Genomic DNA, 27,304 nt, shown 5'->3' with positions numbered 1-27,304 from the left:
TGCAGCCAGATTTCGATGCATCTTAACAGAGCTGTTAAAGTCTACAGTGACACTTACGTTGGGCTACGTTGGCCTACGTTTGCTTACGTTTGCCTACGTTATGCAGAAAAATACTGAAAAAACAGCGGTGTTACCATCTGTGTTTTTGATCCACCTCTGCCAGCTCTGCCGTTCTGCCTCTGCCAGTCAATTTTTTCCAATCAGAAAGAAAAGCAGTGCAGTCGCGTCGCCGAAGATTATTGTAAAAACATAAGGTTTTCGATGTTTCTGGTCTTTTTACTTCAGTAAAACAAACAAAAGTCGCTTCGGACTCGGTTTCGGGACCCAGAAATTCGTCGCCCCAGAAGGCGCGTTTTCGCCAAGTAAACCCGACAATTCGAATAGGATATTTTCTTGTTTTTTTTCTGTTTTTCCACGGCAAAAATTTCGTTTTTCCAAATACCAAAACAACAACAACAAAAGTGCGTCCGCGTGCAAAAACGACGAGAAAACGAAAAGAAAAAATTGTGGGCGAATCAACAAGCAAAAGAGAATGAGCGATGATGGGGAGAAGAGGCAAAAGCAGAGGCAGTTGTCGTAGTACTAGCACCAAAAAGAAACTGCGAAATGTGAAGTGACAAAAATAACAACAGCAACAACAAGTAACGAAGAGAAGCCCAAAAGCAAAGAAGGTAAAAAGCAAAGGCGAAAAGAGCGCAAAATATACGTCTACAAAAAGCAGCAGCAGCAGCAGCGGCAGCAACAACACAAAAATTAACTTAAAAAAGTCGTGAATTCAACGTACAGTATATATATACGAACACACCAACACACGCGCAGGGCGAGGAGGAGAGAGCGAGAGCGTGCGTTATTTATTTTATATTTTCGTTAATCATTTTTCGCATTTCGTGGAGCAAGTTGGAAAAGCGACAATACAAAATACAGCAAGAGCAGCAGCAGGCAGTTTGCACCACTTGGAAGAGGTATTTATGTTTGTTTGTTTGTTTGTCCTCGCCCCGTGTATTCTTATTAGATCAGCCAAACTTCTTTTTCGTCTGTTGTGCTTCTCACTCGATTCGCCGTTATTTATGTAACAAGTGTGTGCGTGCTAAATGAAGTGCTCTCGCTCTCTCCTCCTCCCCTCCCCTGCCCGTCCACCTCCTTTTTTTTATTGCCCTCTCTTTCCCTCTCTGCATTTGATGATTTGATTTTGTTCACTTAGTAAAGTGCTGTAAATGTGGCTGCCACCCAAAAAAGAAGAAAAATAAATAATAAAAGCTCCACCGCAAAGCGCATTGAACTGGTTTATGTTGTGCTCGCTTCTTCTGCTCTTCTCTCTCGCTCTCCTCCGCCTCCTCCCTTCTTGTGCTCCTTCTCTCTTCTTGGTTATCAACATGATGCCAGAAAAAAATAAATCAGTAACAACAACAAAAGCAACGGCAGTAGAATGGAATTTGCGGATCTTTTGTTGTTGTTTCGCTCGCTTTGAGCCGAACTTCTCATTCTTCTGCTGGATCTCCCTCGTCCCCCGCTCTGTCCACATTATCCATTAGTTAACTACAGTGGTCAGCCACTAAGCGAAACCCATAAACCCTTTCAGTGCGAGTAGGAAAGTTAAAGTTTTAAAATGGGTCGAAGCATTTTGTACTCCTAAAAAATAGTGCAAACAGTGGTTGGAACAAAAGGCAATAATATTTAACTGCTTTATTATAAATTCGATTTGTAATAATTTAACGGTAATATTACTTTGGGATACATTGCCAGATGTTATACGTTTTCGATCTACATCCCACTGTGCACAGTTAGTTCAGCTGAAATTGGGTCAGATACGAGGGCAACCTTTGGGAATTATAGGAGCCCGGGGACTGGTCACCTGAAACCAGGATCGTAAATCATTTGGCAGGCAATATCACTGCACTGCTTATCTAATTTCTCTTACGCTACTTCTGTTTAAACTACATATTTTACAACGTAGTTGTTTTTTTCCCTGTGTCGTCTCAGTGGAAAACACGCATTTCTAGCGCACAATGCAACCCACTGATGACTATAATTAATATGACTCGCCACGATAAATAGAGGCTGCCAACTTACTCTTCTAGCCACTCCGCCCCTCGGCTTAATTTGTTTATTATGTATCAAAAAATTAAAGCTGAGGAAAGTTTCCACCTTGAATGCGCATGGCGGAAATTGTATTTTTGAATTACACTGGAGAACCACAGGACAACAGGTTAAGTCGATTAGTAGTATTCATTTGTAGTCCGGCTTTTATTTTGATTTTACACATATCTATGTACATGATTCAACGTTCATGATTGCAATGAGGGCACACTCAGTTCGACATTTGTAAAATAAAAAATTAAATCGAACGGAATTAATCAAGAAAATTTCACACCCACATGTAATTGGTTTGTTTTTTATTTACTATTTTTTCATTTTTGTAAAGAAGGATTTTTCTGGGTGTCCTCACAGTGTGACCTTGTGAACGCACATTTCGGCTTAGTTTTCAGTGTGACCTTGCCTTTGGTTGTATGAGAAAATATAGTACCACAAAAATTGAATAAATGTTACAAAATTAAATCATTTTAAAAGAAGAAAAACAAAATAATTAGGTGTAAGGCATTGCTAACTCTAATACTAAATGTGTCTCCTTTTTAAGAATTTCCACGTCACTTTTTGCCTTTATTTCATTGCAAGGGACTTTCTGAAATGAATTCCTTGAATTATTTGTGAGCAAAGTCGAACGGTTTTGTACTCATTTGGAACCGATTTAGCGGTAATCTATTTACAATGCAATTTCTGCCATTTGAGTTTCTGGTTGGTCGCTTATGTTCAGTTTGCTCGTGTAATTAGTGAACGGAAATTGTTTTGTGCGTCACATACGTATGTACGTATGTATAATGTTTATTTTTGTGTGGGGTTTGTGAAGGTCAATAGGGCATATCGTTATCGGGTTTTTTTTTCAGCCACGCCCCCCAAAAGGCGCACCTGAAAGAACATTTAAATTATTTCCGATCAGCAAAATTCCCCTATCAAGTGCTCTCGACTGTAAACAAACCACAAAAAAAAACAACGAAAACAGAAACAAACAAGAATTTATTTTTGCATATTATTATCGGAGTTCCGAAAATGACAAAAAAAATTTTCCAAATATTCCTGCCTTATCAGACACTTGTTTTTCGGTTTATTTTTCCATGTTTATCTGCTTCTGAGAATTTATTTTGAATGAAATTTTTGTGTTTCGCATTCTGGAGGAATCATTCATATTAAAAAAATGTATACCCACGAATATAAGAAATCCGTTCCTTGTGTTTGTTTGAGGAAGTTCTGCATTCCCATGGGTGAAGATTTTTCCCAGAGTGACTCAGAGTGTGAAGCGCAGATAAACGCAATCTTTTAGTTTTAAGATAGCACTGGAAAATGGTTTTAAATTTGTTATTACAGAACAAACATTCCCAAATGATATACATTTTTAATTTAAAAATCCATTGTACTGGGCTTCGAACTTATCTGGTGGAAAATACAGTGTGTCATACAATGATTGGGGAACTACTTAGATCTTGCAGTGGTTGCGATTCCTTTTCTGGATATTAAAACAAAGCCAGTCCTTGTGAAATGTTTAACCTAATTTTTTTGGCATATTGTTTAATTTGATTTTCTGATTTGTTGCAGGTTCCGCCCTCCCCCAATTCCATATGCAAAATGTCTAGTCCCGACGATAGAATACCAATACACGGTAAGTGGGAACGAAGGACCCTGCCAAATCCCCCATCCCACAGCTATAGTGGGTCTAGTTTAGGGCACTATGGGGCGGTTATTGTATTATATCCTCGATTGTTGGCTGTTCGTATGTAACCTGCATATAGCCATAGCATTAACAACATTCGGAATACATAACTCAAAATGTACACAGACCTCACGCACACATGCTCAAACAAAAGCTTACACCGTCTGGGTGGGTGTGAGTTTTGTGTGGCAGTGTGTGTTGCCTTCCAAAAATAACTGTAATAAGCACATACACAAAAGCGGGCCAGAACTGCGTTGTCAATGGATGATGCACATTGGGCCGGGCTGGCGAGAAACGGGGTTAACTGCTCTGCCCAAACTGGTTGGGAATTATAAGGCGGAATAGGGGGCTGAGTATTGCCGCAGCTGGTCACACTAATCACACTATGCACAAACTGGTTGGGACTTATAGGGCTGTCGAGGAAATCGTTTAACTTGTGTTCTAGAAGTTGGCCATTCTGACAGATTGGATCGAATAAATGTTCGACAGACATATACTTTTCGATAGTTAAACAAAATCTCTAAAACCTTTGAACTAAAACCCTGAAACTAAACGAAAATAACTACTAAGCTGTGACACAGCCTAATAATGCAAAGTTATCTTTGAGGTTTATAAAGAGTCAGCTAAATGAACTTGACGTTTTTGCTGCTGAAAATATTTTATGTTCTGAGCATACAATTTTATTGATTTGGGCCATTGTGAAAATTTAGCAAATGTTCATACCCACTTTATAGGTCGAAAACAAAGACTTAAACTATTTCAATTGTACGCTATTTTGTGGGACAGATGGTGTGCTGAAATTCTGCGGCGTACTGGGTACTTTCCCTATCTCGAGAGCAACTTCATTGCCAGCCGTCAATCAAATCAGTTAAATATTTGCACAGCCTGGACCACTGTGCGTTTGTTGCTCCTCTCGGGCGGTTGATACGGGCGGAGGGGTGCGCCTGTACAGTGGGATCTACTAACTTTTTGTCCCGGGCAGGCCGAGAGCAACAACAAGAACGTTGTCCATGGTCGGGTCGTCTCTTTCACGGCAAACTGAATAGATATAGGTGGATGGTGATACGGGCGGGAAGCGTACTTGGGTGGTGGGTCTTGGTCCTTACCAGTGCTGTCGGGTCTTATCATCTTCACAAAAGTAACGTCCCAAATGACATATTTTTTAGTTTTATTTTTTCAAATTTTGTATATATGCTGATATTCCGAATAAACTTCCGCTCAGCTTTCTTGTGTATCTACTGATATTAAATATATGTATTCCGAATAAACTTCCGCTCAGCTTACACTTCCGATTTCCTGCAAAGTCGCATTTACCATTTTTTTTTGGGTTCTTGATAAAAACATATAACATTTCCTTTTCTTAGAAAACATTGATAGCAACTGAAAGATTTCGTTGCCCTATACCTTGGATAGTATTTGTAAAATCATAAATGTACCAATAATTGGTATCTTTTAAGCGATATTTCTTAAAAGGGTATCATGTATTCGTCAGATAGTATATAACAGAAGAAAGCGTTTCTTGATCAGGATCTCTAGCCGAGTTGATTTAGCCTGTCCGCCTGTCATATCATATTCATATCTACTTATTTAAGGAGTTACGACCCATTTCAAAAATAGTGATGGGTATCTGATAGTTGAGATGGCTTACCTATCTTGGTTATGACAAATTTTAAATATTTCTGCAAAAAAATTTTATTTTCCAGGATATTTAACATTTGGGTTAAGTCAAACAAAAATGCAACCGGTTTCTTAACTTATGGATAAGAAATCAGGTTAATTGTTGTAGCTACCTTTGTAATTCTTCTTTGAGTACTTAATACAACTGTTGAATGTTTTATTTGATTGCAACATTGTGACTTTGAGTTTTATAGGGATTTTGAAATTGTATCTTGTGGTCATGCCGGAAAGTAGCTAACCGCTCAGCACGCTTCCTGGAGGCTCTCCTTCTTGGCCATCCATCGAAACCACTGCCAATGCCAAGCACGTGGACGGACTGGAAAGTGGGTGGGGCTGGGTGGGAAAAGCGGGGAAACGGGCAGTGGGCGGTGGGTGGCGCAGGAGACGCTTGTGGAGCCCCGTAATCTTCGCTTCGTGCTCAGCTCTCTCGCTCCCCGATTCTCGGGCTCGCTTTGCTCTCCGCCTGTTTGTTTGCAGCCAAAAAGAAAAACATTCGTTTATCGATTTTCGTCTATTTTTAGACACAAAAGCAGCAGCAACAAAATTTACTTGCCTTTCAAATGGATGGTGTAAATGTGTGTGTCTCCGTCTCCGTCGCTGTGTGTGTGGACTGTTGACTGACGACCGGACCCGGGGACCCCGAGACCCGTAAAGCCCGTGAAACCCGGAGAACCGGAGAAACGGGCCACATCTTCCCGCCCCATTTTCGCCCGCCTCCTGTTTTGTGTTTGCCACGTGCAATCCGTCGCCGCGTCCCTGGATTTCGGGGACTCGCTTCGTCGCCTCCAGCAGCATCCTCCAATCCGGGTTCCAGGATCTCGGGTCTAATTGCTCGACAGGTCTGCGGCGCGACCTTGTTACATTTTTGCCAGTGAAAGTCCAGCTGGCGGCCATCGATATCCCATTAGAAATCGACGAAAATTACTTTTTCCGGCGACCGAGAACTTGTTGCGAAAAATCATTGAATTATTAACCACGAAGTTTTGCCTGGCCTGGCTTAATGGCCATTATAATGCCCCTAAATTTCGCAATGTCAAGGGTTTGTTTGTAATTGGGTTTTACCTTCGCCCAAGGACTCGTTGGTAAAAAAAGGGCGCGGTGAATTTATAATCATGGGTTCTGCCCTCTGTTTGGTAATAACCGAGTTAATAATTGACCAGTTCAATAATGATTGCATTATCCAATTATCGAAGTGAATATGTCCCCCAGCTCAATACGAACTTACGTGTCCTTCCTCCAAGGCCTCTGATACAAAAAGTCCTCAAAAAGCCATTATACGCTCTTCAAAACTAATTTGCTAACTAACTTTGCCTTGTTCTAGATCAGGTCTGCAAAGTTTGACTGCATTATCGAATTTACTAGACTAAGCCCAACATTAAACACTTTGGATTGAAAGTTTGGGAACTTCGTTGTTACCTTTTGATCATGAGCACTTTAAAGCACTTTGGTGACATTGCTTTTATCCTATTGAATAGTGAGCCTCTTGTTTACTCTCTAACTAGCATCTCCTTGGATTAATAATGTTTCCGTACTGTGCTGGCATTCCTGCGGAAACGAACTTTCGGGGGAATAACATTTATATATAGAAATTAATTGCCCAGCCTTGCATTAAAGCACACTGACACCGCACATCGCATCCCCATGTGGGGCAAAATGGATTGTCTAAGACGCAATAAGTGAAAAGTTTTCCTTCTGCTTTTGTTACTTTTGTTCGGTTGTTGTTGCCGCTGTTCCATTGTGAAGCACGCAGCACCTGCAAGAAGGTCGAACCACCCGGACCCGAGCCCGAGCCCGAGCCCCAGCCAGAACCCCAGCCAGAACCCTGACCAGAACCACCCGGACCCCAGGAACCCCACTGGCTGTGTTTTCTCCAGTGCCAGTGGAGCATTTATTGTAATGGCATTCCAAGAATAAAACTCGGCCCCCCTTTTGTGCCTGGCTCTGTGTGCTTCAGCTGTTATATAAAATCGTTAGGGTTTATGTATCGCCCCCGTGACCCCCGCCCAGAGGGCCCCGCCACGCCACTGTCTTCACCGTGGGTAGTATTATTGAAAGCGGCGGCGCTGCGTTCATTTATTCATTTCACTTATCCGCCGTACTGGCTGAAAAAAGAACAAATGCCACCTTGTGGGCTCTGCATTTTGCCACCAATTAGATGAGTCATTTTCGAAAATAAATCCCATGTTTCCCAGTGGCAAGGCGGAATAGTGTGCAGCTGGTCACACTCAACACAGAAGAAGGGTTATGCACGAACTGGTTGGGAATTATAAGGCTGCTGAGGTAATCGTTAAACGTGTGATCCGGAAGATAAATACATGTTGGTTAGATAAATACTCTTTAATAGTTTAAGAAAATCCCAAGATTTCCCTTTGGATACCAAACGAAAATAATATTACATATATGATTAACATGACGTTTTTGCTAACCATGCCACAGATTAGATGAGTTATTTCGAAAAACCCCGTGTTTCCATGTGGCAAGCGGGTATTCAAGATTCTCTGAATGGTAATCACATGAAACATTAGAAATGAGCTTGGCCCAGCATTATGGCCTGAAATCTAGCCATTTGATAAGAAAATTTATTTATATCAACAAGGGGTTTGTACACATTTTTTATGGTATTTTTCGGTTATGGTCGACCTTATCTGGAACTATTGAGCTGGGGAAGGTTACAGCGCGATACACCCAATTGGAGTTATGGAAAATCGTATATTCCAAAGTTCTGTCGATGCAACTTTGAAGTCCTCTATTATGAATAGCGTGGGTTGAGTGGAAAGAACCTGTTTTAAAGTAATAACACATTGTAACCTAATAATATAATCCGCTGTAATAGGCGATGCTTTCTCATTATAACTATGCGATAAAAGCGGAAAGAACAACTACTCCAGTTATATTTATCATTGTTATTGTGGGCTTTACATTTGTCAAGGTAAAGCAACATCGGGCTGTTTTTATATTTGGGGGGTTTTTTGGTCGAGTTTTATGGCCTAGAACTTTAAAACACACAAAAAACACCAGCACCAACAACAACAACGAGAACGCTCGCATTTTGTATTCCTTTTGGCCTGGCCCAAAAGTTTAGCTGTTGTTGTTTCTATTTTTAGAATGCGCGCGCTGGAAATTTACCCACACAGTACCCACACAAGTGCACGCTCGCACACACACATGCCCATTGGAACCGTGCTATCACTCAAAACAAACTTATTGAGGAAGGAAGAAAAGAGAGAGGGAGAGAGACAGAGCGCAAAACAAGGAGTGCGAAGCAGGAGGGGGTGGTGTGGGCTGGCAGAGGGGCGTGGGGCGGACTGTATCAAGCTGCTCTCTCACTCTCTGTTTTCGTCGTATCAATTTCCAATTGAATTTCAGTTTCAATTTCAATGACAGCAGCGGCGCCCCCCTCATAAAATTTTATACGCCTCTTATTTTTTGTTTCTTCTGCGACCACACTCATACACGTGCTTTTGTTTTTGTTGTGCCATTCGGTTGCCTGGTTTCTATGTCAACACACGAATTGACCTTGAAGTGGGGAGAAAGGCCTCAGAAGGGGGAGTTGCGAGCTGGAGGGAGACGGAATGAGAAACAGCGCAGGGCCGAGAGAGCGAGTGCGACTGATACGCATTTGCATTTATTTAAAACGGCATTGCCAAAAAGAAATAAAAACAGCTGATTGCAAGCCGCGCTCTCTCTCTCTCTCTCTCGCTCGGCCCTCTCCCACTTACTGCACCTGTAGTTGCAGTCTCGCTGTGTCTCTCGTTCATCTCTTATCATCTGATCAAACAAGCTTAATAACTTGGAAATACCCTAAAAGTGTTTAAATAAAATTTAAGGGTGAAAAACAGCATGAAATGGAGCTTTAGTAATGATTTGAAAATGAACATATGTAAAACTTCATAATCCCATCCTTGGATAGGCGACATATACTTACATATGTATATTTGTGTGCGCCGCTCTGTAGTAAATAGGCGTTATGTAAAATGGGTCTATGGCTGGCGAGAGGGGATCGCAAATTCGCATGTGCTTTCCATTGCATTTTCCAATGAAATTTCCATTTGGATTTTGTCTTCACGTTTTGGGTTCGCAAAGCACTACAGCTACTTATATACACTCACATATGTACATACGCAGGTGCATATGTACGTAGGCGACGTTGTTGGCGCTTTCCTTTGTATTTTATCTCGTTTCACTTTTCGTACTCGTCCCTGTGTTTTTGTGCAATGTGCACTGCTGTTGTTGCAGTTGTGTCTGTGGTGGTGCTATCTGTGTGTTGCCACTTCTAAATATACTCCCCAAAGCCATGCACGATTTATAAATGCGGCTAAAAATAGAACGGCCAAGCAGAGCGGCAAGCAGCGCAGCCAGCAGCAAGCAGCGCAGCAGGTCACGGCCTGTTCAGTTAGATATGCACTGACACACACACTTGTAGCCGCCCCGCCCACAGCGGCGGTCAAATTAATAAGGCCAAAGCAGAAGCAAAAAGTATATCTTCGTTGGGATATGTAACAAATTGTGTAGATTCTAATTCCTACATTGATTTTTGATTGCAGAAAATAAAATTAAAAAGCGAATGTTCTATCATTTTCAACTTAACTGTGGCATACATATTTACATTGTACACATTTATGCACGTACATTATGCACATGCGTTTGTGCTTTTGTTTTGTTGCTGCTTTTGGGCTTTGCTCTTTCCAATTCTATTTTTAGCACGGCCACATAACAGCCCAACATTCAATTAAAATCAATTTCTAGACCAAAAAACTTGACTTTGCTGATTAGATCAGCGCTTGTCAGCAACAGAAACACACACCGAAAGAGCGAGCGAGAGAGGAAATCATTACTAATTGGACTTTTTGGTTAGTCATCTCCGCATTCTTATTGGCGCGCAATTAGTCCAGAAAAAGCCGAAAGAGAGAGAGAGATGCATAGTCGCCTCTCTTTTTGCTGTGCTACCAATGTTTATCAATGAAATGTTTTCCAACCGATTTTCCCGAGTTTTTCGACTTTTCTTTCATTATATTTCGTTGGCAGCAAATCAAACTTTTTGAGCGGGGCAAAAGAGAGGAAGATAGGGACGGGGAGAGCGAGAGAGAAATAAAAGTTGCTTGGACGTCACGTGCGGCAAAAAAGAAGAAAAGGCCAAAGCAAAGTCGAGAGGAAATCGTTGTAATCGCTGTTAACTTGTACTGCACAAAAAAACTAGAAAAAACGCAGTCTTAAGATATATTTAAAAATTTGTCAAAACAATAATTTTATATAATTTAAATTTTCATAAAGAAAACTCCTTAATATCCACATTTATTTTTCTATTCCTAACAATGCACAAGAAGGGCTCCCTATTTATCCTTGATATTATACATCTGGTAATTCTTTAAAAAACATTTCAAAATGTGCGTTAGTTGGAATGTATTTCTGCCTGTGTAAATGCACAAATAGAAACACCAACCGTCGAGGGTCCAACGCATCGAAAAAATACGTTTTAGATTTATTTTGAAAAGCGTCTGATAAGCGCGCCTTATCTACATAATCGGCTCGGAGAGCGAGTCACACCTCCCCCAAATCCAGATAGGGTCTATCTATGTACATGTGTATATAAAGTGTGCTCGAATCCACACATCCCTCCCGAAACGTTTCAATTTCGCTTGCTCAGTCGTGTGTTTACATTGTCAATTCGCAGATCTGCCACCAGAAGCCGGAAGCGATGAGCGATTGCTGCACATAACGCCGGGCACTCTGACTCTGGACTTCAAGCCCCATTCGGCGGTGGATATCGATCAGCAGATCATGGAGGTGAGTGTACCCCACGTCGGGGTGAATCGATCTCAACGTTCCCTGATGGAGTGGCCCACTAAGTGGCTTGACTCCGGGAGGTGTTTTCATAGTATCACTAGTACAAGATTTATTTCATATCATCCATATATCACGTTATTTTTTTAACTTACCCAGATGAAGCTAGGTGGCTTTTTCGGGAGGTGTTTTCTTGGTACCACTAGTTAGTATACTACATCATATCATCCATAAATCACTTTACTTTTCTTAACGTTTCCTGATGAAATACCACTCTTGGTGGCTTGACTTCGGGAGGTGTTTTCAATGTACCACTAGTTAGTATACTACAGTGCTACATTTTTACCGTTACAAGATTATTTTCATATCATCCATGTATCACTTTACTTTTCTTAACGTTTCCTGATGACGTATCCTCTTGGTGGCTTGATTCCGGGAGGTGTTTTCTTGGTACCACTAGTTAGTATACCAATTATAGAATTTTTACCTTTATAAGATTATTATTATATATATATCACTTTTTTTTTTTGCTTAATTTTTTCTGATAAAAAGTTCATTTTTGGCGGTTGATTCCGCTAGTGGTTTTCATAGTATCACTGGTTAGTATACCACTGTAGAATTTTTACCATTACAAGATCACTTTCATATCATTCATGTATCACTTTACTTTTCTTAACGTTTCCTGATGAAATAGCTCTCTTGGTGGCTTATTCCGGGAGGTGTTTTTTAATAGTAACACTAGTTAGAATACTAATTGCAGAAGAGTTAATACCAACATTTTTACCATTATACAAAATATTATTTTCATATCAGCCATATATCATTTCACTTTTCTTAACGTTCCCTGATGAAATAGCATTCTTGGTGGCTTTATTCCGGGATGTGTTTTCATAGAACCACTTTTTAGTATATTGCAGAACAGTTAGTTGCTACATTTTTACCATTATTAGATCACTTTCATTTCATCCATGTATCACTTTACTTTTCTTAACGTTTCCTGATGAAATAGCTCTCTTGGTGGCGTATTCCGGGAGGTGTTTTTTCATAGTGCCACTAGTTGGTACACCAACTGCAGAAGTGTTAATCAAAACGTTTTTACCACTATAAGATTATTTTCATATCATCCATATGTCACATTATTTTTCATAGTAACGACAGAGTTATTAATAAAGCCATTACAAATCTACGGGGCCGCAGGCATAAGCAAATCCCAAAATAAGCTCTAGTAAACTCTTGTTTCCATGGGCAGGTTAGAAAAAATCAGTGAGGTTATCAATGTTTTATAACTCCGCAGCCTGAGGCATGTTAAATATAAACCATGTCGTCATCGTAGTCGTCACAGAATGTCATTGGATTTCTACGATTCGTGCTGGGTTTCGGGGTTTTGTGATCATCTTGTGAAGTGTAGCTGTACTAAAAATTAAGGTTTTAATACTATCATGACAACAAACTATCCGAAACACAGAAGTTAAGATGCTAAATTAGGAAACTAAGTCTAAATAAAAATCCCAATTTTAGTCTAACAGTATGCCAACCTTAGGATCTGGACCAGCATTTCGTATAGCTGGTCAGCTCTTCCGTCCAGTTTCTCCAGCTGGCTTTTCCACATTTCCCTTTTGGCCGTGTTATTTTGGCTTTTCGTTCGTTTTCCGCTTTATTTATACTCGATTCGCCTGGCTCTTGTGTGGTGCGTGCCGATGCCGATGCGATGCGATGCTGCTCCTCTTGTTGGGAGTCTAAATTTAAACGCGTGTACAACTTAATGATTCTATATTTATTGTTTTCACTACGAAAATATGTATGAGTTTTTGCGCATTTTTTAAATAAAATCATCTAAAAATAGGCAGGAACCGAGTCGAGAGAGCCGCACAGCGCGCGAGAAATGTCGGAGGAGCTGCGGGCGCAGAGGATGTACAGGTGTAACTGCCTATAGAGGACTAGACGAGTTTTTGAGATAGTTCAAGTACAGAATGCACATCTGATTTTATTGAAACTATTCGTTGGTATTACATTTGGTACTAAGGTATTGTAATATTATTATTAAAACCTGTATGTTAAAATAAACCTCTATTAGTCCATTAAATGTGGTAATATTTGGTACAAAAAAATAAGAAATGAGCAGTATCATTTTTTGATACAGATGGTTATTTCTTACAAAAAATGTAGACTGTTCTGTTCTGCTTGGGACTATCCCAAGATCTCTAGAGATTTAAAATCACCCAAAAAGGCGTAGGAAAGTATGCTATTTTTTTTTTTAGATGTGGTAATAGAATGTCGTCGAACTTCCATTAAAAAAAGTGACCCATCTGTACAAATCAAACGATTTCGGGCAGAGGAAGTACCTCTGCCTAGCCTGTGCCGGGCACGTGCAGTGTACAACAACAGTTGTCACTTATACATCGATGAAGAAGAAGTCCGACCGCTGGTAAAACTCTTTTAGCGGGTGCGCACTGTACCGGACCAACTTTTCTTTTTGGCATTTGCGCCGTCTCTCTCTCAGCCTGTGCCCACTGTAGCCGGGCAGCATGTGCGGCAGCCCACCTGCTCGACCCCCTCCGCACCCTTGCCCCTGCCCCTGCCCCTGCCACGCCCCTCCCCGCCCCCAACGCCCCTGCTCTTTGAGGACCGCTGCTTCTTCTTCGCGTTTCTGGTACTGCTTGCATTCAATTTATAGTCTTGGGGATTTATTTATGCCTCGGCTTTTGGCTGCAGTTCGCCTTCTTATTTTTATCGTAATTTTCGGTTTTTATTTTTACACTTTTCTCGTCGCATTTCTTTTGTTTTGATTTCGTTTGAAATCTTTATTTTAGCGTTAAAGAGTGTTTTAAATGCAGCACTAAGTTCGACGTGTTCTTTTTCTGCTTGCCACGCCCGCCGCCCTTCTTACCCCTACTCTATACATGGAAAAAATATACTTTTTTATTATTCGAAATCAATTACTAAAGATAATCATTTCAATAATTAAGAAATAATATTTTTAAGTAACAATGATAATGTTTAATATTACTTTGAAAGCATTTTATTGTGAAAGAGATTTAATTTAAAAAATGGTTATAACAAGGGTATTCGCTTAAATAAACAAACACAAAAGTTTTTTTAGTGACCGTTGGGTTACGTGAATTTTCTCTCCGTGTATCTTGCCCATTTTCCCCCCATTTGGGCTGCCTTCGCTTTTCATCAACGCGTTTGCCGTTTTTGTTATTTTCGGTTTTTCCTTTGAATTTATTTTGGTTCTTTTATAAACTCTGCGGGTTTTATTTTTAAAAAGAACACACACACACACGCACACTGGCACACTCGCCTGGTCGGCGCACGCACACACCGACCACTGCCAATCAGGGAAAATGTTTTATTGAATTCCTCAGTCTATTTTCCGTTAGCATTTCGTGTTCTGTTTTCGTTTTCCGTATTTTTCGGTTTCGGTGGCACGAGCAAAATGCAAATTAGCAGAGGCTGATGGGGCAGTGGGTGGTGGGTGGCGCAGGGGGCGGTTGACAAGATCTTAATGAAGATGATCATTGATCTTTGATCTTCGCACACAAATTGGGCAAGAATGGGTTGGCATTTCGGGAAGGAGAGCGCAAGGATGGGCATTCGATTGCGTTGGCCAAGATACATAGATTCGAAAAGCCAGATACAGTGGCGATACTTTAATCTATAGCATTGGGAGGACTTATAAAGCCCATATGCGATGCAGACAGCCCTATAGCCATTAATCGAATCATAAAATTCAGATTTTCCGGGAGATAATTGCTAATTGATATCGAATCTAACTATAATTTCAAATGGGCAATGTTAATATTTATTTTTTTTTTTTTTAATACCACTTGCAACCATAATTACCTTTTTAAAATACAAAAACACTTTTATCACAGGCCTAAAAATAGAGCAATCTCTGATTGCGATTCCATTGCATCTATTATCCGTGCAATTTCCGGAAATTCCTCGTTCGATCCCAAGCATCGTCACCGCCGAGTCAGGGCAGACATTGCATTTTCCGCCTTCATTTCGCTTACCTTGTTTGCGTCCCCGCCCTTCTTCTATTTTCATTTCTTTTTTTTAACCCGCTCCGATCCGCAGGGCTTCTATTTTTATGGGCGTGCCTGTGTGTTGTCTTCTGCCCTGCTATAATTATAGCGCAGGTATTTATAATTATAGCATTGGCCATAGCAACTGGCGAATGTTGTGCAAGCGGGCGTCGCTGCAGGGGGTGGTGGGTGCTTTTCCGGGGACGGGGGCGGGGGCGGGGGCGGGGGCGGGGGCGGTGATGGGCACTGCAGTTTCCCAGGAATCCACATATGCGGCCAGGGCTCTTCCTCTGCAGGGGAAATTCACCTTTGGCCAATCGAATGTACTGTAGCTGTAGAATTCTTGTCTTTGGCATTGAATCAGTCCTGAAAGATGGAACTCAATCCAACAGATTGAAATCCATCTCAACGAGGAGCATTGTAAGAAAATACTTATTTCAGTTTTAGCTTTAAAAATGTAGAATGTAGTAAATCCCATGAAAACTAGGAAGTTTTATTTTGGTATAAAAATTAAATTAAAATAATTATAAATAAAAGATATAACAGTAAACTCAAAAATACCGAATCGATATTAAACCTACTTAAAATATCTTTTCCAAAACATCGAAATTTGGTGAAATCTATGGCATAGTGCTGTTCCTTTTGGCCTGCACCCTTTGTAATATCCGAGTGTTATAGCAGATGTTTTCTTTGCCGTGTAAGATGCGGTTGCTGCGATGTTTGAGTAATGATGTTGCTGATGGCCCTCTGTCGAAGAAGCCAAACGCCCATTTGTCTGCCCAAGTTTCTCTCTCCGTCGCCGCCCGTCTTCCGCCCCTGCTTTCTGCTTTCTTCGCCTCTCTTCCGCTCTGCGCTCTTCGGCGGCGCTCTTTCTCCGCCGTCCATTCAGGCATCCATCGTAACAGTTTCGAAATTTGTGTTTATATTTGATTTTTTCGCCAGTTGGGCCAGTCGGCCGAGTGAAACTGAAATGAAAGCGCCTCCCTCATTTCCCAGCAAATGCCGAGGCCACAGCGAACGCGCCAACCACCCAAGGGAAAATACAAAATAAAAAAAACAGAAAACTAAAAACTAAAAACTGAAAACTGAAAGCAGAACTAAAAGCAAAAACTCAGCATCAAACAACTCAGAACCAAAACAGCATTCAACGTAATCCAAACACGCAGTTTTCGGAAATCGACGAAAAAGTGCCGAAAAGTGTATAACCAAATATCGCAAGCAAACAGCCAAAAGCCGAAACACACAAATCGCATAAGAAAACAAAGTATCTAAGATCAAAAAAGGAAAAGTGGCAGCGGAGAGCAAAGATCTCTGTTTATTGAGTGAAGTAAGCTGAAAAGTGGCAACACCTTTCCTCCACCTGAAGTCCACATTGCAAGAAGACAGCCCAAATAAAAACAACAGATAAACATCATTTGCTGTATTTATTTATTTTCCGCTTATTTTGCATGTGTGACTGCGTGGGGGGTGACACTCGCACACACACATCCCGCAGAAAGAAAGGCGGAGAGTATGGGAGAAAGAGGGGGAGAAAGCATATGGCTAAGGTCATGGGAAATATGCAAACACTATGACACATCCAAAGACCACAAGTGATCAGGAAGACAAAAAAAATAAGCATAGGATCAAGGAAATCGAAAAACCATCAGTAGAGCTGTGAAAACACAATCGATATCATTGTTTTTGTTATCGCCGATCGGTTGCCGATACATTTTGTAAACTTAATCGAAGCTGAATTTATCGGGAAGGAGAAACACAGAAACATTCAAATTATCAAGTGAAACTTTTTTAAAGTTTGTAATTTAAAGTTTGCTTTCCACTGATCTTCTACCTTCGATTTAAATCGATACCTTTCCTAATTTTATCGATAAATATTTGCTTATCTCTGATTATTATTTTTTATTCGAAATCCTATAAACGTTAGTAAGGAGTGAGTGACTAAATTAAAATTTCATTTATCAACTTCTTTATAAACAAAACCCAATATTCCAAGCAATTTTTGAGTATACGAGAACATGTTTTTCAAAAATATACAATTTGATTCGGATGTTTTTCATGTTATAAAATATTTAACTCAATTTCTTTAAAGTCGCTATCAATTAAGAATAGTCGAGAGGAGCTGTTATTTTATTATGTGTTTTATTTACAAAATAGCTCAACAATGTGGATGCGACGTATTCTTAAGTACAAATTTTAGCATCTAACAGGCACTATCTTTCGTTTTTAAGTTAGGGCTCATTTCTAACCGATAAGCCTTTGGCAATCTTAGGTGCAACTTTGTCTTCTAAACAACTAAGTTATTACATTTCTCCTAAACACTAATTAAAAATGTACTTCTTTCTCGTCCTACAGCTCAAGAAGAGCCAGGAACTGCAGAAGCAGCGGCTTCTACTCACGTTTCAGGAGCAATCGAAGAAGATGGAACTGGAGCATAAACTCCAACTGGAGCACAAGTATCAAGTGAGTAGACGACGCATCCCAGTTGACGTTCTGCGGGTCTTTCGGTTGCTGTTGCTATCTATGTTTTTGCTCGTCTTATAAATAATAACAATTATGAAGATGAAGATGATGATGATGATGTGAGTGTGTCTACGGCTGTGTGGGGGCGACAGACAGAAGTCGAAGACATAAATAAAAATGAAAACAAACGACAAAGTAAAAGAGAATTGAAATGAAATGAAATTATACATATGAAATATATTATATTATCGTGCCGGAAGTGTCGGAAGCATCTTGTGCGATGACTAAGGCCGTCGTTAGCACTCTATATAGCCATGTCGCACAGGTCTTAAATGTTCCAGAAAATGTCTCGTAAATCGCTGACGATCACTATTTTGCCCGACGCTCGTGTGCTGTGTTATAATATCTTTAATGGCTCACGATCGCGAATTAGTCACCTTTCTCTTTTGAAAGCAATATTTCCGGGAAACAACGATAGAATACTTGTATTGTCTAGCCGATTGTAGAATGATAGATTCACCAAATAGCAACAGCAACAGCATCGAACTTGCCAACCAAAAATGCATAACTTTCTATTACTCCCCCAATCACCACGATAAGAAACAACAAACAAACAAACGATTCTCTCTCGAACTTGTTGTAATTATTCAGTTTGCGGTGAATTCACATGGCGCTTTCCAGGAATTGCGAAACGAGAGCATGGTGACAGCCGCCGCCGCGGCGGCCGAGGAGCAGCATCGCCAGCAGCAACATCAGCAGCAGCAACAGCAGCAGCAACACCAGCAGCAGCAGCAGCAGCAACACCAGCAGCAGCAGCAGCAACAGGGACGCGGCAGGGACGGCATGAAACCCAAGCAGATCTGCAGCGCCAATGCCAGTCCCGAGGTCAAACAGATTCTCAACGTAAGGCACCCAATGTCTAGTCCACACAGTCCCCAAGGGAGCCGCTCTGATCAAATTCCTACTCCATTCACAGTGCTTCATCATGAACAGAAAGTCGCAGGTGGCGCAATCGAATGGCACGACCACATCGCCCTACAGGAATCGGTAAGATGGGTTCTTTTAGCTGAAAATCCAGGGATAATAAATATAAAATGAAATTATGGGGTTAGTGTTGGTTACCCTAGTTTACAGCCAGAATACTCCAAGAAGGATGATGTTAGTTCCCTTCGCAACACTGGTGTCAAAACACTCTTATGAGATGGAAGTTCCCTCCACAACACTGGTTTCAGAACGCTTTCTTATGAGATGGTAGTTCCCTTCCCAACACTGGTTTCAGAACACCATTATGAGATGATAGTTCCCTTCCCAACACTGGTTTCAGAACACTTTCTTTTGAGATGGTAGTTCCCTTCCCAACACTAGTTTTACAACACTTAGGGGATGGCAGTTCCCTTCCCAACACTCTTTTCAGGTAGTTCCCTTCACAGCACTTTCAGCACTCCTGCAGTTACTAGAATAATCCTTTTTGGAGCATATTTAAGCAATTCTTTTGACTAGTTATATCTAGATTATGAGAAAATCTTGATGAAATGTGTATTTTTTCATACCGCAAACTTCAATTGTCGAATGGTAATATTTTATTTAGCACACGACGAGTATGTAGTCTTTAGACAAAAACAATATTTTCAAGTTAAAAGTATAAACACATTGAGCTCTTAACGTTGAAATGCAATTTAGCACACTAGGTAAACAATACAAGGCAAAATACAATTAACATTTTTAGTTTAAAGAAAAAGGTAACAACATTTTTAGCTACCAATTCAATAATTACCCCAACGACACTGGTTATACAAGTTCAATACACCCAGGAAATTCTTATCGAGCTCGAAAATCGAAACTTAAATGGGAAAATTCCACAACAGTGACTGTGAAAATTGCTTGGAAATATATCTTCACACGCACTCCCACCACTGCCACCCGGGCTCACCTTAAGTAATCCCCACGTGTCTCTCTTGCAGCGGCGTGGTGAAGAGCTCCTCGGGCGAGTCCCTCCCAGCCGGAACCGTGACCAGTGCGCATCCGTACAAAATACCTCAGCCGCCCTCCTCGATGCAGAAATATGAATCTGATTTCCCGCTGAGGAAGACAGGTGAGTGAAGCATCCAGCCGCCTGCCCCTGAATATTACGACGTGTCAGCAGGTGGGCCGGGATTCCTCGGGCTCGAGCCCAAAGACCCAAGTGCCCCTGCGAGGAACGACGCAGTGAATGCAAGCTCTTGCCTGAGATCCAATTAAAATCCGTTTCTGCCTGACACTCTGCTGCTGTAACTTCGATTTATTGTCTAACCACAAAGGAAGCTCACAAAGATGCCTTTAAGTTGGCAGGAAAAAATACGTTTTTAGGGGGCGCACGTAACTAGATTGCCGGAGAATGAGTTGCTTAGATAATATTCGTTGGGTAATAGCTGGTTGTAATGGGTCTTCTGCTCAAATTGGGTAAGATTGGTTAGGGAGGGGGGTTTGCTCAGGTTTGTTAGCTCTTATGGAATCCGGAACCGAATCTTGGTAGTTGGGTAGGCTTAAGTCAGAACTTTGTGTTTAGAACAAAAGTTACCAGGAGGTAACCACTCGAAAATAGCATGATAGTTAGTTTTTACATTTATTTAACATTTTTAGAGTTCAATAATCAGAAAGTTACCAACAGTTTCTTAAAATAAAAGGGGATTTGCTGAAACAAGCACTCGAAAAAAGCAATGATTGTTAGTTTTTAGGTTCTTTTTGAACATTTTTAGAGTTCAATTGTATTGTATAATCAGAAAGTTAGCATTAGTTTCCTGAAATTAAAGGAGATTTGTTGAAATAAGCTCTGGAAAAAGCCATGATTGTTGGTTTCTACATTTTTTTAAAATTTTCAAAGTTCAATTGGATGGTATAATTAGAAAATCAGCTGTAAATTGGATAAGTTTACGATTATAAAAAGGTCTTGAAATACGGGGGTTAAACAGTTAGCTTAAATATTTTTAAAGCTGTTAGTGGTGGATAAAAAGAAGCTGGAAGCATGGCCTTAAAAACGAACACCTAACTACTAACTGCAAGTTTGTTCTAAAAGCTGAGCCCCTCGAACCCCCACCTGTAATTATAAGCCCGAAGCTCTTAACCCCGAACTAACCCAACTCGTGTGTGAACCGCTCCCACAACAGCCTCCGAACCGAACCTGCTGAAGATCCGGCTGAAGCAGAGCGTCATCGAGCGCAAGGCCCGAATCGGCGGACCGGCGGGAGCCCGGCGCCACGAGCGCCTCCTCCAGGCGGCGCAGCGCAGGCAGCAAAAGAACTCCGTTCTCACAAGTACGTACCATCATCCCTCACCCGTCACCCACCATCCAGACCCATCGACACTCCAGCCACACCTCCAGAACCTAGGGATCGCATCTCTGGGTATATACAAAGTGGGTAGTCGTTGGTAGAATGTTATAAAGCTAGTCAAGTTTATAGGAACTCGATAGTCCTCTTAATTACTTCATGTAAAATGCTCAGGAAATATAATAATTTCGATCAAGAAGCTTAGGTCTTCCTTAAACCCTTCAGAACTGAAGTTGGGAATATAAAACTGACTCCCCAAGACATTTTTGTAATTTTAAGATACGTTTTTAATGGAAATATATGTGCGATAACTAAAAAAATGTAAAGTGCAATGCACAGAATAATACGTTTTTTTTAATACAAATTCAATGAACAGAATAATAAAAATAATATTTTTTAATAACAATTGAACGAACGCAACAATAAGTATGTTTTCTTTTCAACAAAACTTAAAAACCTGTGAGTTGTAAAAGATAGAGTAAATTATTTGGGATTGTCATAAAAGGAACCCAGTTCCTCAAACTCCTAAGCCTAGAAAACGCACAGAAGCAAGACAAACGCCACCACATAGTGTACTTCAAATACAAATAAGTATCCGATTTAAAGTTAACTTATAATATTTTAGTATTTACTGATGTTGTTATAATTTTATTGTTGTTGTTATTGCCTAATTCTTGTTCTTCGCTGTTCCTACTGCTCCTGTTTGACTAACCGACCATCTCGCTCGGCGCAATAACCCTGCTCCTCCTAACCCTAGCAAACCGTGTGTTCAATCCTTGCTAATCGCTGTTCTTCAAACCCAAATCCGCAGACTGCAACAGCACACCGGACTCGGGGCCCAACTCGCCGCCCTCGGCAGCCGCCTTGGCGGTGGGCGTGGTCGGGAGCCGCGGATCGCCGACCAGTGCTCCCATCCAGGAGGAGAACGAGGAGGGCAGCCAGTACCAGCCGGGCCAGCGGAGCAGCATCAACGATCTGCCCTTGTTCAGCTCGCCATCGCTGCCCAACATCTCGCTGGGGCGACCGCATTTACCCAACTCGGCGCAGGCGCACGCCCAGGTGGCTGCCCAGGCCCAGGCGCAGGCTCAGGTGGCCCAGGCCCAGGCCCATGCCATGTTCGCTGCCCTGCACCAGCATGTGGCCGCCGCCCAGGGCGGCTGCGGACAGCCGGCCTACTACAATCCCCTGGGCATGGCCTTCGTGGGCCGCCAGCCGGCGCCGCTGGCCATGATCCCGGCCACGGGGATTGCGCCCCAGCAGCCGTCGCCGGTGGTGCGCAGCGCCTCGGCCACCTCGACGTCCTCGTCGCAGGCCTCGCTGGTGGGCGATGTGGCGCCGCCGCAGGCCCACGCCGCCTCCACCATTCTGCCCTCGTCCTCGTCCTACATGCAACAGCTGGGCGGCGTGGCCGGTTCGGCGGTTAATCTCCGTGCCGCCGCAGTGGCTGCAGCGGCAGCAGCAGCGGCCGCCGCCGGATCACTGCCGCCGACCAATAGCCACGGGCACGGTCACGCCACCCACGGCGCCCACGCCCATGCCCATGGACACGGGCATGGCCATGCCCTCTACGGCGGCCACCAGCACAATGTGCCCATCACGGATGCCCAGGTGGCGCAGGTGCATCTGCACAAGCAGGGCCACCGGACGCTGGGGCGGACGCAGTCGGCTCCACTGCCGCTGGGCCATCCGATGCTGACCGGCTCCGGCCAGCTGAATGTGGTCCAGACGCACTACGAGAATAGTGAGGTGAGTGGAGCTTTCCCTATTGACCTTCAAAGAGAAAGCCTTTTGGTTACATCCCAATCTATTGCAGGCGGAGCGCCAGGCGTACGAGCACCAGGTGCTGAACCAGAAACTCCGTCAGACCGTCCTGACGCGCAGCGGAGCAGCTGCAGCCGCCGCCGCCGCTGCTGGCGTGAATGTGGTGCGCGAGGCGCAGCTGAAGGAGGAGGATGACGACTCGGCCGCCGAGGTGATGGACCTTACCGACAAGAAGAAACCGCCGAAGACGGTGCTGACCAGCACAATAGCCACCAGCACGTCCCAGAATCTGCCCGAAGCTTTGGCCGCGGCGGTGGCAGCAGCCGCCTACCGTGCCCCGCCCTCCACGCCCTTGTCCAGCAACTCCGCCTCCGCCAGCAATTCCGGCTTCAAGCTGCGTGACCAGGAGTATCTGCAGCAGCAGCGGGAGCTCTTGCTGCTGCAGCAGGAGGAGGAACTGTCCAAGGGGCCAATGACGCCGCTATCGCGGACGCTTAGCAGTCCGCTGGTGCCGTTGGGTCCGCACGGCCTTAGCCAGATTCCAGACACCGGGCAGCATCCGGCGCCGATAGCCACATCCTCGTCGGCCGATCATATACCGCCCGTGAACCTCTCGCTGCCGCATCGCCAGCACCGCCAGCTGATGAGCACCCTGTATGCCAGCCATTTGCGCAACCACCAGCAGCCACCGGCGAGTGGTTCGCCGCCGCACAAGGTCACCACCGGACTGGCCTACGATCCGCTGATGCTGAAGCACTCGTGCATCTGCGGCGACAATGCCCAGCACCCGGAGCACAGTGGTCGGCTCCAGAGCGTGTGGGCGCGTCTGAACGAGACCGATCTGGTGAAGCGCTGCGATCGCCTGCGCGCCCGCAAGGCAACCCAGGAGGAGCTGCAGACGGTGCACACGGAGGCGCACGCCATGCTCTTCGGCTCGAATCAGTGCCAGTTGAGCAGGCCCAAGTTGGAGAACACGTTGTCGGCCAGCTTTGTCCGCCTGTCGTGCGGCGGCTTGGGAGTGGACCTGGACACCACGTGGAACGAGCACCATACGGCCACCGCTGCCCGGATGGCCGCCGGATGTGTGATCGATTTGGCGCTGAAGACGGCCAAGGGGGATCTGCGGAATGGCTTCGCCGTTGTCCGGCCGCCGGGCCATCATGCGGAGGCCAACCTGGCCATGGGCTTCTGTTTCTTCAACTCGATCGCCATTGCGGCCAAGTTGCTCCGCCAGCGGATGCCCGAGGTGCGGCGCATCCTCATCGTCGATTGGGTGGGTGTTTGCTCGAATTCTCTAGCAGCTTTTAAATGTAAATGCCATAACCAAACTAATCCACTCCCTTTGCAGGATGTCCATCACGGCAATGGCACACAGCAAGCATTCTACCAAAGTCCCGACATTCTATATCTTTCCATACATCGACACGATGACGGTAACTTCTTTCCCGGCACAGGCGGGCCCACAGAGGTGAGCTGTTACTCTTAAGCTATGCTTGCGACATTTTAATGGCCAATCTCTTGCAGTGCGGCTCCGGTGCTGGTCTCGGCTTCAACGTGAATATCTCATGGTCTGGGGCACTCAATCCGCCGCTGGGCGACGCCGAGTATATCGCTGCATTCCGTACCGTTGTGATGCCCATCGCGCGGAGCTTCAACCCGGACATTGTGCTGGTCTCCTCCGGCTTCGATGCGGCCACCGGCCATCCGGCTCCGCTGGGCGGCTACCATGTCTCGCCGGCCTGCTTTGGCTTCATGACCCGCGAGCTGCTCCAGCTGGCCAACGGCAAGGTGGTGCTGGCCCTCGAGGGCGGCTACGACCTGGCCGCCATCTGTGATTCCGCCCAGGAGTGCGTGCGGGCGCTGCTCGGCGATCCCGCCGCCCCCATAGCCAAGGCCGAGCTGGAGCGGCCGCCCTGCCAGAACGCCATCAACACGCTCCAGAAGACGATAGCCATTCAGGTGCTTATAGGATTCCCCCTCTTGGTTATCACCCATTTCATTGATGTACCTTCTTTTCGGCATTAACAGCAAACGCACTGGCCCTGCGTCAGGATGCTGGAGCACACGGTGGGTCTGTCCGCGCTGGAAACGCTCAAGGTGGAACACGACGAGTCCGAGACGATCAACGCCATGGCCGGCCTCTCGATGCAGTCGATGCACAGGTAGGTGGGCGCGAATACAATTGAAATCCAATCCATTAATGCAATTTGTTCTATAATCCAAACAGAACCCTATCCCGCGACGATTCCGAGGAGCCGATGGACCAGGATGAAACCAAATAGGAGGCAACGCTGGCGGAGCGTGGAGGCGGGGACACGGAGGCGGTGGGCGTGGCACCGGGGAAGGGCGGGAGGGCGTGGCCGCAAGCTGCTCAATGCACATTTAGTTATTTGTTGTAGTTGAATTGATTGTTGTTGCTGTTGTTGTTGTGGCGCTCGCTTGCAATTGTTGTCGTTGTCATTGATCGTCTATAGCCACATCCGTCTCTCTCACTCGATCGACACTATTAAATCCCAGCCACCCGCATCCCAATGAAAACTGGAGAAACATCGAAACTAAAGTAGGGAAAAGTGTCCAAAAGAAGCAGAACAGGGCCTGAAGTTCAAAATGGTGGCTGTGCCTCCAAAAAGAAATAATTATAATGATTAGAAGGAAGAGCCCCTGGGAAACTGGGGAATTTTATATGAATATATAGTGTATATGGTGAGAATTTAGTTGTAGAATTCCTTGAGGGATTTTTTTTTGTTTTTTTTTTTAGGGTGGGAGGAGAAGAGGTATTTTAACGCACACTGAAACACACGCAACTCAATGTATCTTATTATTAATATTATTATTATTTAAGTATGTGTGTTGAAGGATATAGAAGCACTAACCTAATGGTAACCCAGTAAACTATGTGAAGTAAAGTTAGGAGACGATTAGGTGCAAGAAGCGTGTGTTTTTAGGTAAGGTTCAACCACAAAGTTCCCAAAATACAAACCCCACCACGCCCACTCGTCCCGCCACCCCAGGTCGAGATCGAGGGAGAGAGAGGATTAGGTGTTACGTAGAATGCTTTAGTCGATATAAGATATCGTGAGAAAACTTAACAGCTAACAAGTTGGAGGAAAAGCGAAAAACTGAGAAATCTTTTGTACAATTTATAGTTTAGTGCAAGTTTCAAGTACAACATACTATTATTTAAAGAATTCTATATATATTTAAATATATATTGTGCAATAAATGTGAGAAAATGAAAATCGAGTGCAGAGCAAAAACAAACCACACAAAAGCAGAAACTAAAACGAATAAGAGAAATTGTTGTTAAATGTTGCCGAGATCTTATATACGTATGTATACCTAATAACTGTTACGATAATAACCCTTTATACATAAAAAGAATGTGTACACATAAAGGCACACGTGTGTGTAACGATAACGATGTTCAACAAATGTCTGAAATGAAGTAAAACTATTATTATATGTAAATAAAACACGAAACAAAGTGAACCATTTTAATAAAAAACCAAACAAAAACACTAAATTCGAAGCACTCACGCTCACACACACACACAGTGGGTCCTGGAAGGGACCCGAGAGGCGTGAACCGGGAAAATTCTGGAATACCCGTCTACCGCTAACCGTTAACTGTAAAACCGCTGTAACTGTACTTGTACTCGTGTACCTTTAGCTGTCTATAGCCGTCTCTCTCTAACTCGCTACCCAATACTACGGGGGCACCTCAAAAGCAGGGCAAGGAGCAACAGACAAGGATCGAAAGATTGGAAGCTGGGGAGCAGGGAGAGAAGGAAGTGAAGAATAAGCACAACGAGAGGTGGACCGATTGGCTCCAACTGGATGAAACAATGTTAACAAATCGAAAGAGAAACAGAAACTAAAAACTGAACTTAAAATGAAGTCACAAATGTAACTACTAATCTAAGCGAAGGAGGAGATGCCATTGCCCTTTATTTTTTCATGTCTCTCCCGTCCTTTTCTCTTTTTACACAGAGAACAGAATTCGAAAGATGATCTTTTTCGAATAAAAACCCTGGAACTGGGGTTACTTTAACCAAATGAACGACTTTGGAAACTAGTTTTGGCTTTTTGAATATTTTGTCAAACGCTAAAATACTTTTGATGTTGGTTGTTCTCTGTGTACAAACTTTTTGTTTACTTTTGGCTTTCTGTTTAAAATTCGTGAATAGCCCCGAGGGTTATCTTAAATTTCCAGACATCACCTATCCATTTACCTCTCCTCCTGATGGAACGTTTTTGAAAAAACCTTTAAACTGATAACGAGAAACTCTAAAAAAATTATACTAACAAATATTGTTGTCGCGCACTGCAAAAAAATAAAACAAAAATTAATTCCATAAGCTGAAAAATAGAAAAAAATGGTTTTAGCAAAATGAAAACAAAATCAAATATTTATATTTTGTTTATTGTTGCACAAATAAGTCCAAGGAACAAAAAACATGAAACAATTAAGAGTAATATTGTGTGTCGCTTTTTCTAAACGAAATAAATCGAAGAAACCGTCAAGAGTA

At 43.2% G+C, this 27,304-nt stretch overlaps 1 protein-coding gene across 7 annotated transcripts; it reads left to right on the top strand.

Moving 5' to 3' along the window:
• Nucleotides 1-164: 164 nt before the first annotated feature.
• On the top strand, nt 165-27,304 carry LOC108033059 (histone deacetylase 4). Of its 7 annotated transcripts, none has more exons than XM_017107205.3 (14): nt 165-671; nt 3,649-3,712; nt 11,112-11,224; nt 17,602-17,709; nt 18,361-18,612; nt 18,686-18,756; nt 19,671-19,801; nt 20,853-20,999; nt 21,826-22,760; nt 22,828-24,048; nt 24,124-24,243; nt 24,300-24,734; nt 24,804-24,937; nt 25,003-27,304. In XM_017107205.3, exons 2-14 carry the CDS (start codon nt 3,679-3,681, stop codon nt 25,055-25,057), a joined length of 3,756 nt encoding a protein of 1,251 aa, XP_016962694.1. In that variant the 5' UTR covers nt 165-671; nt 3,649-3,678; the 3' UTR covers nt 25,058-27,304. The 7 variants fall into 7 exon arrangements, with proteins under 7 accessions (XP_016962694.1, XP_043949585.1, XP_016962693.1 ...); XM_044093650.2 differs by having other exon boundaries at nt 165-962; nt 18,391-18,612; XM_017107204.3 differs by having other exon boundaries at nt 165-962.

This window comes from Drosophila biarmipes, chromosome X (genome assembly GCF_025231255.1).
Source record: "Drosophila biarmipes strain raj3 chromosome X, RU_DBia_V1.1, whole genome shotgun sequence".
NCBI lineage: Eukaryota > Metazoa > Arthropoda > Insecta > Diptera > Drosophilidae > Drosophila > Drosophila biarmipes.
The sequence above is the reverse complement of the archived record's forward strand: the minus strand, read 5'-3'. Positions and strand labels throughout refer to the sequence as shown.

What these genes read in the sequence shown, in the direction of transcription:
- LOC108033059 (XM_017107205.3), top strand. Translation starts at nt 3,679, where the DNA reads ATGTCTAGTCCCGACGATAGAATACCAATACACG. An exon ending in ACATCGCCCTACAGGAATCG is followed by an intron (nt 18,757 to 19,670) that starts GTAAGATGGGTT and finishes TCTCTCTTGCAG; the next exon opens with CGGCGTGGTGAAGAGCTCCT. An exon ending in AAAGAACTCCGTTCTCACAA is followed by an intron (nt 21,000 to 21,825) that starts GTACGTACCATC and finishes CCAAATCCGCAG; the next exon opens with ACTGCAACAGCACACCGGAC.